Genomic DNA, 13,902 nt, shown 5'->3' with positions numbered 1-13,902 from the left:
AACGGAGAGCTCTTCAGGACTGTGATATCGCAGCAACCCCGATGCCAGTACGCCCGTATAGCTCTCTCACTACACCTGTGTCGTTCGTGATCGGAAGTATTCAATGGCAGGCAGTACTGCATCCATGTCGGTAGAGGCTGGGGCATCGCTCACCCCGCCCCCAATGAGGCGAGACGAAAGATGCTGCTACAGCAGTCGACTCCGACAAGAAATCTACAAAGAAGAGGTGTGTGATGGTAATCTATGACTTGACACAACAGGAAGAAGCAAACAAGAGCCGGCAGGGGGCGCGCATCACAGCCTCACTGGCAAGAAACAATATACAAAAGGCAGGTTAGTCCTTACTTGATGGACCTGAAAACGTTGCACACCCACGTCAATGTGATTTGTGACGGAAGCTGCCGAATCGGGAGAAAAGGAATGAAATGCTTACAGTAAATTGGAGGAATACGTGCAGTCATAACCAATTTTGCAGAATTGTAAAAATCGCAACAGTAAATACGTCTTTGTTTACTGTGATAAAGATATGTTACAGGGAAAAAGTTGTCAGGGTTTTTGAATACATAAAAAGGAACCTAGGGACTCTACTTTACCATAGTAACCTAGACCTGGAATTAGTCTCTGAAATGAACATATTTTACAGATAAAACAATTCATAATAATTTAAATTAGATATAATGAAAAGGTGTTCTGACACTTTAATCATTTTCAGAAACTTGGGAATTTAGACTTGTCACGTGATCTAGATATGCATAGACTTTGTTGGATATATTTGTTTCAGAGTCTGTATGACAGACTAACAGTAATCTAGACATGCCAAATAGTATAGACTTGTATGAAAGAATATCTGTGATGAAATCGCCACGTGAATACAAGCAAGTTATACATGCATATTACTGCTTCTATTTTGTTTTGCTTTGTCTGATTTTGTTTTTTGTATTTGTTTGTGTTGTTGTTTGAATTTTGTTTTGTTTGGGGTGTGTGTTCTTGTTGGGTTTTTTTGTGTATTGTTCTCTTTTGTTTTTCTTAAATATATCTGCGATTCGTGTATCAGATCAACTACCTCTCTGCTACTTAATTAAAATTGCATTTGTAACATCGAATACACAGTAACACCCATTTGATTCGAACCCCGATATCCCGGAAGCTCTGCTTCCCGAACGATGATTGTTTGCTGCAGGCGTACAAGAGAACATAACCATGTGTCCGTGATCCGTTAATCCAGACATTCTGGTGCGCATTAACGAGTCTCCATTTAAAAAAATATTTGCGACGTATAGTGTGACAGTTTGTAATTTTGGGTTTGGTTTGTTTAGTTATAAAGAGACAACATAATAGCGTCGCGAGGTATCAGCCCTACAGACGAAGTACAATACACTCTGGCGTATCCGATATGTCGATTTATCCAACTAAAATTATATGCAATAGCATATAAAAGTGAAAGGGTTTCAGTGTGCAGAGTAGTATAAACCACATATCTTAATAACAAACATATATATGTTATACAATAAACGACGCTTTTTAACGAACTCGAAGAGACGACTTATGTTTGGTCGTTACAACAGGCCTTTCGCCTTAAGTAGCAAGTGGCCGAGTCTGAAAATGATGTGCTTTATATCCATTTATAAGAAAGTTCGCCATAAAGGTGAATATGAATAAGGTACAGAAACGCCCTTGTACATTTCTTCTGCAATATTTATTCCTGGTTTTGCAAACGTATCCGCCTATGTTGTCGGGTGAGACGGATAGGTATGCAAGACAGGTTCGCAGAAAGATTACATACTGTCTGAGGTGAACCGGTGATGGCAATTCCGTATATCACTGCCGAGTGCGGTGAAAACCTCGGCGTGACGTCTTGTGTGTTTGAACGCTATCGACCACTTGCATGTTGTTAGGTAGAGACCTATCGATTCCATGTCCTACTGAACACATTTTGTCTGCCACCTAAGTCAAATCTGGTTCTGCCTAATTCTTCGGTCGTCAAGCAAGGGCTTGTACGCATAGTTCATTCACTTGTTTCAATCCTCAGACGCAAATATTTACAGTAGCTCTCCGACAAATATGTGTAACGATTTTATCAAGATACATTCAAACAGGTTCTCAAGCACCACCTTTGATCCTTACCAAACTTTGAGCACCGGAAGTTCAGTCATATCATTTTGAGATGTGGGGAGAAAGTGATGCATTTTTAATGCGTGTCAGACGTTTCCTACTTGAGTACGCGTATATCCATCCTCGAAAATCTTCAGGGTATACGTTACGATAAATCTCCACGATACCCTGGATGCGTCCGATGATGATTCTATTACCTCCCTTGGCTGGCGTTTCATCCAATCAGGTGCCAACACGCAACTCAGTTTCACTTCTTAAATCATCTAACCGATTAAACTGGGCAACGCCAGTGATGCAGAGGTACTCTGAAAGAGGCAGAAGGTGAGTGAGTGAGTTTAGTTTTTCACCGCACTCAGCAATATGCCAGCTATATGTCGGCGGTCTGTAAATAATCGAGTCTCGACCAGACAATCCAGTGGTCAACAGCATCAACCAAGTCAGCGACCCTGACCACCCAAGTGAGACGTATAACTGAACTCACTCCTACAAACATATTGACAGGAAGCATGTGACTACTAATTGATTTTTCAATGTGAGGTGAGTGAGTGAGTGAGTACGGTTTTATACCGCTTTTAGCGAGGGACACTCGAAATGAACTTCAAGTGGTTAGCGTTTTGACACGGTCAATTGAAAATAGTATTTATTTATGTGACAAATACATCTTCCTTGACTATCGCGTAGTTTATATATATATGTGTGTGTGTGTGTATGTGTGTGTGTGTGTGTGTGTGTGTGTGTGTGTGTGTGTGTGTGTGTGTGTGTGTGTGTGTGTGTGTGTGTGTGTGTGTGTGTGTGTGTGTGTGTGTGTGTGTGTGAAAACAAACAATTCATTGTAAAGTGAAAAGGGGTACCAATGAAATGGGAGATTCAGAATCTGGGGGAACCAAGACTTGTTTCATCTAGGACTTAAGCATTGCAGGAAGGGCAGGACGGAAGGGGAATACTGAGGTTCAGAGACTGTGAGACAGACAAACAACGTTGTTTACATCTCTTATATTTGGTTGTGATGTGACGTTTGATCCGTATTCAATTGTCAAGCAAGAGTACTTCATAAGTGTTTGCGTTTTGAGTGACACTTCAGTGCGCTACTGTTATTATTCTGTTAACTTGAATCACAACAAAGCGAATATCCACAACAAATATCGCGAGTAATCGTGAAGGGTAACGTTGATTTGCAAAATGCGTGTAAGATTTGATATTTTACTACCGCTTGACTCACTTTCGAAAGGCTGAATTATGACGTCAAACTGATATCAGCTTTATACAATAAGGTAAACGCTTAAATTTGACGCCCAATCCACCAGACTTGTAATGACAGCTGAGGCATGTGTCTTCCACAATCTGTTGTTGATGACCATAAATAGATATTTACCCCAGATATAAAAGGAGCGTTTCCAACATGCGTTTATACTTCTGAGTTTTTGAAACATCCTACAGTACATGTAGTAGGAACGTCAGTTTTTCATTTCACTACTGGGATTATTAGGGCATGGAAACAATATTTAGATGATTTTCATTTCGTAGTTTCGTTTTTCGTGTATCCCTGGAAAATATACCGTTACACACGTCGTGCAGAATCACTGTACTTTTTAGGTGATCTCCCTTTGAAAATCAAGTAAACTGGTTCCACTTTTGCTACGCGGCGCAAACTTAGCGACCAGCAGGATCCCAGTCAAAGCATCAAGCTCCTTACAGCGCCTGACAGCTTCGCTTGAAACTGGGTTTTCTTCTCTTAAAACCGTAAGCCGTCGCGCACAGAGAGTCAGAAACCAGCTTACGGACTATCGCTGAGAGGAGCATAGAAAAAGCATGGTGGACTTGGCATAGAATATTTGGTAGGTCAAACTGTTGATTTTATCTTTTAAAGTGCATACCTTCCGAAATTGCATGAGTAAATGTGTAAGGGGTTTTTAGATCCTCATCTTCTTATTCCCATGCTGGTTTTCGAAACATGTTAAGCTTGTGTTGAATGTAAATTTGATTTTGAGAGTTGCAAATACCAATGACAAAATTATTCATTAATGCTACAAAATGCAGAAGTTGGCTCTTGTTATGGATAGTGTTTCGCGGAGTAATTATTGATCACCTGATGTGTATTATTCATTATCTTGTTATGAGTTCGTTTTGGTTGTGTATATTACGTTCAATGTCAAGTATGTTGCTTAAAGGGGCACTGATGCGGAGCAATTTCCGTGGACTGGTGTAAACTTTTGTTATTGTTTTTCTCCCGTGAGTACCCGGATGATATCCCAGAATTCGTGACTGGTTTGTGACCTCTACTGCGCATTCCGTAAGCGCAATTGATAGTTTAATTATAGACAGATCAACTTAGGTGAAGTCATTTTTACTTCATAACAAATGTATTATGAAAACAAATGAAACACTTTGAAGGTTAATCATCTGCCAGTGGTAGAAATGGTAAAAAACTATTCGGACGGAAAAATAATGAAGCCAATGTACGTCTCTATATTTTGTCTCATAACCCTAATTAGTTTATTGTCATATTTGTATGATTCTGAAAATTAATAAAAGAACACACGATCTGCTTATACTAATAGTAAATTTCTAACATAACAGCAACATTTATACATTGCATAGATTGCTAATGTGGATCCTATTTCACACACATACGCGATCTAGTGTGTGTTTTCTGTCATACAGATTCTGCTGAATGCTACAACAAATAAATTAAAACAAAATGCAAATAATGAATGTAAAACAGACTAATTGTATAGCAACAGTGTCAGGCTACTACCTTGTTCAGGAATGTATCCATCAATCGTATAAAAGAAATCGTATTCCATTCATCTGCAGCTGGTAAATAATCCTGTTCTGTGTCACGTGTCTTACAACTGTCTAGTTTGCGAAAAAGTAACACATCGTTTCACGTCTTTCGTTGGTGAAAACCAGATAAACCTGTCATTGGTCTCCCAAGGTAGCACACCTGGCAACTAACTGTATGATGTCCACTATTCTAAGTAATTTCCAATAATGAGCAGTCAATCAATCAACGCAAGGGTGGTTAATTCTTTGAAGGGACGATGTTGTTTTTGCACTCACTCTTTACGACAGGGTGTAGTCATCTACACACACTGCCTTTTGACAAATCCGCTAGAAGATAAAAGTAATTAATCAATCAGTGTGTTATCGGTTAATCCTTTGATCGATGTTTGTTTTTGTAACTCAGCTGATAAACCCTCTTGCATCACTTACATGCACATATTACATAACATACAATACATTTGCCATTACAGACCTTAATTTATAATGTTGAGTATTCACTCCAGACAGGAGAAATGCCAAATGGGAACCTTTGTTGAGTAACCGAAGTGGTGTTACTACTAATTATACCTGTTATAAATTCATTAATTGACCATCCAGAGAATGATGACAAATAACACGTGTAGGTTTACACCATCAAACGCAGGTTACAGCAAGGAAGATGTAATCTCTGTGTCGCATGCAGCCTGAAAACACTTATGGGCCGAAACTGTTTTGAGGATACCAACGGAATTTCGTTACATAAGGAATACACACAGGCATTTGCTGTGTACTTGGGTAAATAGGTGAAATAAGGGGTTTTTTTACGTACGAAAATTTTCAGATTTCTCTACCAAAGGCAAAGTCATCGTTTTTTGTTTACGAATTCAAATAAATCAACTGTGTGTTTTTATTATCATAAATAATAAACCATTGTAGCTACCATAGCTACCAAAATTTACGTATGATATTTGCTATCACAGCTGAACCAACACTCAAAACTACCTATATATATACAGGGATACTCTATAACTCTCTATATAGGCTCCCTGATATATAAAGCTTTGCAATCTTCCGTACTGAAACAAATGGCTTGCTACGTGCCTGTAGACATCATATTTTCATGTAACATGATTAAATATCGAGGTTAAAAACACAGAAATAGGATCAAATTGGATCAGTAACTATATCATCCAAGCATCCGATAAGAACTACACTGCTGGGATATTTGGTTACGATCAGACAAGGAATACCATGGATATTTTTAAACAAATGTCATATGATGGGCATCCGGCCTCCTGACTGTTTAGGTGAAGAAATTCTGCTAATATGGACAGGAGCCCAGTTCCTTTGTCCGTCACGGTCGAAGGAGCGGGCGCTGACCAATTTGCAGTTTGGTTTCGTAATTCGACCGTTGGCGAGAAACATTATTTGCTCCGCATCAGTGCCCCTTTAATTCTCATTTTCACAGACTGTCAGCACTGAACCTAAATGCTATCCTAAGGAGGGGTGGATGGGACTGGGTACATGATTTTCTATTTCAGTATTATTTTATTATTATAGGATAGTTATATAGCGCACATATTCACGCAACTAGTACAATGTACATGATCAAGCCACTGGGTGCACAGTTATTGCAGCTTTCTCATGCTTACGAGGTACCCATTTACAGATGGGTGGACTGGCAGTGGGACACATGGTCACAAGACTTTTATTGTATTTAATTTAAATCAGAGAACCTCTAATATCAGGTTCAAGTGTGGTTGGACTTTCTTTTTTTTTTTTTGCTTTTTCATCTCATGGATTACAGTTCTATGGTAAACAAATCTATTACTGCTAGACACATATTAGATGATCCTGCGCACTAAACGCATTTGTGACAAGAGAGGCGGTATAACGAATTGGGGGAGTACACTTGGCTGCTACAGGTAGCTTGACGATTATGCACATGCAATACATGCTAACCGTGACATGAAATCAACACCGCATATTCCGTCGAATGATAAGACTGCAATTTCAGGCATAAGATACTGATATTCCACACTAGCCTTTAGTTAAGACGAAGCCAAAATGATGATTGGTTCATTGACAGGCATTTTAGATATTCAACAAGTTTGTTAAAAAAAACCCAGGAAAATGTCATTTGCTTCGTGAAATGGATCGGTGGTCCTAAACATATTTGCTCAGTATATTGTGTTGATTCAATTCGTTGGGATTGTACCTGTTCCCAAATCAAGTATGCTATAACAATTCACGCGTGAAACGCACAGGGAAAATGAACTTCTCGATATTTATCAGACAACCTGTCTACCTCTTGTTTCAAGTGGATCGTTCTTGATCAATAGTATGCAAATTGGGGTCATTTGTCAGGTCGTGGATCATCTTATAATAAATATGTGTTTACCAGTAGTATGTACCACCTGGATCTTACACCAGTCTATTCTTTGACGAACAAAGATGTCTCTTTTCATTTGGATTGTGATTCAGGTACCAGATTTGTTAGGACCAAGCACTCAACTGCATGGATGTAGATATTCTTGGGCAGTTTATTACAAGTACAAAATGTAATTTAAAAGTAATTAGTATTGCAAAAGTATCTTCCTACACTCTAGACATCCTGTCATTTTATGGCGTAATTTATTGAGTGCATTGTTTGGAAACTGTTGAAGGGTTATGTTCATGTGAAGTTTTAAGCATTAGTTTGTAATGTGTATGTAATAATCTGGACAGTGTAGAGTGCTCATTTATCTTCACTTGATCATTGTATTGACATTAGGGTGATCCATCGTTACACCCAACCCCCTTGCTGCTCAGCATTAACATGACTATAAACCGGTACTAGGCTCAGTCTATTCTTTGCCTTTGTTATAAATGTTGAACGCATGCTACAAAACTGTCTTCAGTCCAGACCAGTTCAGGCAAAAACACACACATGCTATGTAAGAGCAAGTTTTAAAAGATAACCTGACCCGTGAAGGTCTTGGGGTAGAATAGGCCTTCAGCATCCCATAACAGGTGTCTGTGCTTATCGTAAGAGGCGACTAATGTGATCGGGTGGTCAGACTCGCTGACATGGTTGACAGGTCTCATCAGTTCCCAACTGTGCTGGTCGATGCTCTTGTTGTTGGTCACTGGATTGTCTGGTCCAGACCTGATTATTTACAGACTGTCGCCACATAGCTGGAATATTGCTGAGTGCGGCGTAAAACTAATATAAACTCACTCACTCACTAAAAGATAACCCCTTTTCATCATATTTCATTCTTGTGTTTCAGTAAATATGTCCAGTTTATTACAACGAGTATTGCAGCATGTGGCTGTACAGACTACCATACCATCAGGAAGTCTTGCTTTCAGGTGGGTAGGATGAATCACCACTTGACATATCTATATGTTTAATAATTAGCACATTTATGATGCACTAAACTCCATACATTTGGTGAATGCTCATAGCACTACCAATCATTATTACCCTGGATAACCAAGCTGCCACTAGAGGGTTAATAGTCACATGACTTATCCCACCAGGTACCCATTTTCTGCTGGGTGAAGACTCAGTTTTGAACAAATTCACTTGCCTAAGGTGAAACCACATGTATCACATGTGCTCCCTAAGAATCCTTGAAAATAGTAGTTTTGGGGTCCCCTAAGTCTGTAGGTCAAGTTAAACCTCAGATAACTTATTAGATTTTCACACAGACTGTTCAAAGCATCTGTTACTGTTGACAATATAAGTTATCACATCGTGGCACGGGAAATACAAGGTTTTATCAGTCCCAGGTAAGGTTGTATTCCCCGAGCCGGATCGTGATGGATGCACATGGTATTTTATCAGAGTCACGTGGACCAATCAAAACTCGACATTCTTACATGAGGCTAGATAGTGTGATTTACAAGAAGAATGGACAGCACAAACACCTTTTTGAGAACCAAAATATGTGGTTTGGTGTATTCAGAACCATAGTGGACTGAAATGAAATGAAAATCTCATGATGTTAACTGAAGAGTGAGGATGTTTGAAGACTTTTTTTTTTTTCAAGTATTAAGTAATGATTGACATTTATTATGGGCCTGTTTGGATTCCAAAAATGTTACAAACCTGAAGAAGCCTTGGCTTGTACAAGGCAATAACCTTGTTGGTATGCCAGGTTAAAAGAGGTCCTCAGCAACTAATGCTGGTTTTGGGGCAGTGGGGGTAGTGTAGTGGTTAAACTTAAAGAGTTTGCTCTTCATGCCGAAGACCTGGGTAGGTCTGCCAAAGGCCCATGAAATATATAAATCTGTTTATAAATCTGACATAAACTGAAGTTAATCTAAAATACTTAAATACCTAGCTTTATCTGTCTACTTGAAACTGCCATGTCGGCAATGCGAATTTCGATCAATGGATGTATGTGTTCATATTCCAAGGAAGGAGTTGGAGCAGGAACAGTTTGACTTATTGTGTGATTAACAAAGTAAGACTCGTAACCATATTCTATAATACTTGTTTTGCCAGTATTAAAACTATTATCAAAATTGTTGTGTGATCTTTCCACTCGTAACACTAACAACCCGATGCGCCATATGTCTGTTGCTATAGATACATACCTGATATTTTCATGTATGTGGAAGATGTTGAATGCTATGTGTATGTGTGTTACAGCACTACAGCCTGTCTGCATGAGATCCGGAAGATGGCTCGGATGAGGGTAGTGGACAACAGCACTCTGGGCAAGGCAGCACTGGCCTCAGGAAAACCACCTCGTGTCATTCACGTGTACAACAAGAAAGGGGTAGCAACCCTTGGAGACAAAGTTCTTCTGGCTATCAAAGGACAAAAGAAACGTGCTTTTGTTGTGGGTGTTAAGCAGAAACAGAGAGCTAACATTCCCCGATCTGACACTAATAATGTTGTGCTGATAGAGGACAATGGTGCCCCAGTTGGAACAAGGATAGCAGTACCTGTCCCATCTATGCTGAGGGGGAAGTCCGGGGACTTTACGAAGATCCTCTCCATCGCTACAAGATTTGTTTAGATTCATGTCAGTAATAATGATAGTGTAGCATGCAGACTGTGTGAGTGAATGATAATAAACAGATGAATAAACATACCTTGTTCTTCAACATATTTTCTACATTTAATGTTTCTTAGCAACATTACACAAATGAACACCTCACCTACTCAGGTTGTTCTAGGAGGGTAAGTCATTCAGTTATGTCAAAGACAAGACTGCTAAACAGGAATTTATGGAACATATTTTCGTCTGAGAAAAACAACACAAGAGCACAGTGAATGACAATGAATGTATTTCCTGATAAGGGTACATAAGCACTAACAGCTGGAGTGAATGAGTGTGGTGTAAAACCACTTTTAGCAATATCACTACGGAGAATACCAGAAATGGGCTTCACACATTGTACCCATGTGGGGGATCAAACCGGGGTCAAACACTTTAACCACTGGGCAAAGCCACCGCCCCTCTAACACTAACAGTTGGACCATGTCGTGCAAAAGCAACATTGCAGCATAAAATTACAGTAACAACACCTGCACAAGGTGTATTCAGCTGTTCAGTAATGTCTGTACCCGGCTAATGCTTGTCGTGAGGAACTCAGGTCCACATATTGTCTCTTTTATCACATCAGCAACTGTCTCTTTTCTGAAAGTAACAGTAGAGTTGGTTTAGGAACATTGTCTCAACCAGGACTATGGATAACTTAACAGTCTTTCTTCACACCAAGTCTGGTGATCATATGAGATGTAACTTCCATGAAAACATCACGCCTTTGAGTGGCATATTACAAGTTAAGTAGTACGATGTTGAACAAACTTTGTGGATAACAACTTCTTTTATTTCATGAGTGTGACATTTTGATAGAGATTCTTGTACCATTGTCAAGTTGGAATGATTCATGAAAACATGCTCAACTCAAATGTATGATTGGTCTGTCTTACCGATAGATGCTTGTTGTAAGAGTGGTTTTAGTTCAGATTTTGTGCAGTCATTTCCCATGAATTGCAAACTAAGGGGTCTTTCATAATTTATGGCTAGTGGGAGTGATGGTGATTTTTGTGGAGAAGCAAGTAACCCCCACCTGCCAGTATGTACCAACTAAGTGGACCCCCTCCATGTGATACAAAACCATTGTGCCCTCCCATTATTACCTTATATTTACCTGCTACCTTATATTTTAAATATATTTATGTAGAAATCCCCAATCCCGAGAGTACATGTGTTCAGAATTCATAACCCCCTACCTCTACCCTGTGAGCGACTTTCTTTTGTTACTCTTATCTCTGAAATGTGTCAGATTTAGGTAGGTCAAGATAAATCCCTGTTGTGACCCAGTAGATTGTGTGTCACTCACTTCACACGAGAAACTTGGCACAATGAAACAGTTCCAATGAATTCTGACTGATGCTAACAAGCAGGGGTCAAGCAGTGTCAAGCATGGATACCGTCAACAACCCTGTGACAGCATTTACCGATTCCTGAATTCATGTCATTGTTCCTATGACAACATTTACAGATTCCTGAACTCACGTTATAGTTCCTATGACAACATTCACAGAACTGTCCACTGCCTTACAGGTGCTTGGCTCCAACACAAAGGTTATCACCACCTTCCGTACCCGCCGTGTGTTCAGGAGTGACACGCTGACGCTGGAAGGAGAAAGATGCAGCATACCAGTGACATACAGAAACAAGAACAAGTGCAGATACATTCTACATTAACCCAACATGAACAAGTGTTTGCAAGTAATATGGCAATGTCCCCTGTCGTTAAAGAAGAATGAACCATAAATGACATATTTACTACTTTAGATGCCAAAAATGACTGGTGTCAGAGGTCAGCATGATCAATATATGCAGCTGGGACACAATGACGTGTTAACCAAGACGGCAAGCCTTACCACCCAATCCTGTTAGTCACCTCTCAAGACAAGCATGGGTTACGAAAGATCAACTCTAACCTGGATCTTCATGGGTTACAGTAGAGGTGATACCATGGGAAAAGCTTTACTGTCACCTATTCGAGCACCTGCACCACTAAGTGTGACAACAAACACAGGGTCAGTATCATTAACACACCAGTAGTCATGAACGGTCACTTTGTGCTTCAGGTCAGCATAACTGATCTGTGATGCAAGGTTTCTGGCCTCTGCTGTCAGTCTTGAGATCTCATTCAGCATCTGTAGGCAGAAAGGTCACATTATAGGACACGATCGTTGAAGGTGCATATACATGTAATGACTACAGTTTGTTCCACACAGTGAAATAGCTCCAGATAAAATTTAGCTCATGTGTGTACTGTATCTCTGTATTTTTGAGTGGGTATTTCATTTTCATTTACCCACTGCTTTCCAGTGTGTGAGTATTTCAGTGATTTTACTGAGCTAAGTATTTGTCATTGAGTAAGTTTACTAAGCAGGTACATACTGCCTTATGTCATGCCGAATCAGAACCAACTTAATATAATTGAAAAGTTTTCATAAAAAATCCCTCATCCTATACTGACAGTAAATACTAGCCCAATCCAGCTTGCCTTTCCTAGCTTATTTGGGCCTCTGATGACCAGCTTGCCATACCTAGCTTATCTGGACCTAGATTTTCGAAGCTCTCTTAGCTCTACGGTATTCATAAATGCCATACATTTACACTGACTTACAACTTAGCGCTCTTAGCGCTAAGTGACCAGCTTGCCTTTCCTAGCTAATCTGGGCCTTTGGTGACCAGCTTGCCTTTCCTAGCTAATCTGAGACTCTGGTGACCAGCTTGACTTTCCTAGCTAATCTGGGCCTCTGGTGACCAGCTTGCTTTACTTAGCTAATCTGGGCCTCTGGTGACCAGCTTGCCTTACCTAGCTAATCTGGGCCTCTGGTGACCAGCTTGCTTTACTTAGCTAATCTGGGCCTCTGGTGACCAGCTTGCTTTACTTAGCTAATCTGGGCCTCTGGTGACCAGCTTGACTTTCCTAGCTAATCTGGGCCTCTGGTGACCAGCTTGCTTTACTTAGCTAATCTGGGCCTCTGGTGACCAGCTTGCTTTACTTAGCTAATCTGGGCCTCTGGTGACCAGCTTGCCTTTCCTAGCTTATCTGGGCCTCTGGTTACTGGATTGCCTTACCTGTGGTAGTCTGTCCCTGCTGGAGTAGTGGTCCCTGAGTCTTACACAGTCCACACCACCTACGACCAGACGACTTGCTAGGTGTGACCATGATGATGAAGCATCTGTGGTGACAATTGTTGATTAAGAGCATGATTGTATAGTGCAATACTAATGTATTGAGCAAATTTAAATGGCGATACCTTATAGATACAAATTTTAAATACTTATCCTAAAATTACAACTTCACCATCACAAAACTGGAAATTTGTAGAAACAAGGTTTAAACAGACAAGACAGCAGAAACTGTATTTTTTTGGATAAGGAGGATGTTTTATACTTATCCTGACTCATCGAAGAACTCACCCCAATGAGTTATGTCTGTTATTGAGAATAAAGAAAGCCAAGTTTTTTAGGAGTGGTGGTACCTGCTAGATGTGTCTTAAGGACTACAGAGTCAACTGTCTTGTGTTGCACCAGGTCGTAGGTGACAGACATTTCCACTCCACCATACAGGAATAGGAACACATCTCGGGCGGGACTGAGCTCCTTCACACTCCACTCCAGCACCCTGCAACATTGGAGGTACACCAGGTACTCTAAGACCCTTTGTAATGATGATTAAACAGGGCCACAGTAGCTTACCTACACATATACAGTGGATGCTGTCCAAACTGGCACTCAAGTGGACGGAGGAAATAATCCAGTTTAGACAATGTGTAGGATTGGAAAACTGATGATAAATGTACAAGCCATAAATTGGACTGAGAATTTATGCTGGTGTTGACAATTTGCCAGAATGGACAGATGCTGGTTTTGACAGCTTCCCCGAAAACTGAGTGAGTGAGTGAGTTTAGTTTCATGCCACACTCAGCAATTTTTGGCGGCGGTCTGTAAATAATCGAGTCTGGACCAGACAATCCAGTGATCAACAACATGA

The 13,902-nt window shown here is 40.2% G+C and overlaps 2 protein-coding genes across 4 annotated transcripts in view; one reads left to right on the top strand and one right to left on the bottom strand.

The window, feature by feature from the left end:
- Nucleotides 1-289: 289 nt before the first annotated feature.
- LOC137294211 (large ribosomal subunit protein uL14m-like) lies at nucleotides 290-9,939 on the top strand. 2 transcript variants are annotated; one of them, XM_067825208.1, is made up of 3 exons: nucleotides 290-333; nucleotides 8,148-8,229; nucleotides 9,518-9,939. In XM_067825208.1, exons 2-3 carry the CDS (start codon nucleotides 8,153-8,155, stop codon nucleotides 9,888-9,890), a joined length of 450 nt encoding a protein of 149 aa, XP_067681309.1. In that variant the 5' UTR covers nucleotides 290-333; nucleotides 8,148-8,152; the 3' UTR covers nucleotides 9,891-9,939. The 2 variants fall into 2 exon arrangements, with proteins under 2 accessions (XP_067681309.1, XP_067681308.1); XM_067825207.1 differs by lacking the exon at nucleotides 290-333 and adding an exon at nucleotides 3,882-3,947.
- Nucleotides 9,940-10,143: 204 nt separating this feature from the next.
- Nucleotides 10,144-13,902, bottom strand: part of LOC137293642 (uncharacterized) — a 29,483-nt gene continuing 25,724 nt past the window's right edge. For both annotated transcript variants that reach the window (XM_067824312.1, XM_067824313.1), the window contains exons 23-27: nucleotides 13,391-13,533; nucleotides 12,984-13,087; nucleotides 11,949-12,049; nucleotides 11,400-11,519; nucleotides 10,144-10,514 (exon numbers count right to left, since the gene is read on the bottom strand). In XM_067824312.1, the coding sequence (XP_067680413.1) occupies nucleotides 10,418-10,514; nucleotides 11,400-11,519; nucleotides 11,949-12,049; nucleotides 12,984-13,087; nucleotides 13,391-13,533 (565 nt within the window). In that variant the 3' untranslated portion in view covers nucleotides 10,144-10,417. The remainder of the gene's footprint in view (nucleotides 10,515-11,399; nucleotides 11,520-11,948; nucleotides 12,050-12,983; nucleotides 13,088-13,390; nucleotides 13,534-13,902) is intronic.

The sequence above is a fragment of the Haliotis asinina genome, chromosome 8 (assembly GCF_037392515.1).
Source record: "Haliotis asinina isolate JCU_RB_2024 chromosome 8, JCU_Hal_asi_v2, whole genome shotgun sequence".
Taxonomy (NCBI): Eukaryota; Metazoa; Mollusca; class Gastropoda; order Lepetellida; family Haliotidae; genus Haliotis; species Haliotis asinina.
This window is presented reverse-complemented; position numbering and strand designations above follow the sequence as displayed.

Coding starts and splice junctions, on each gene's coding strand:
- LOC137294211 (XM_067825208.1), top strand. CDS start 8,153: ATGTCCAGTTTATTACAACGAGTATTGCAGCATGTGGCTGTACAGACT. Junction 8,230..9,517: donor TCAGGAAGTCTTGCTTTCAG/GTGGGTAGGATG, acceptor TGTGTGTTACAG/CACTACAGCCTGTCTGCATG.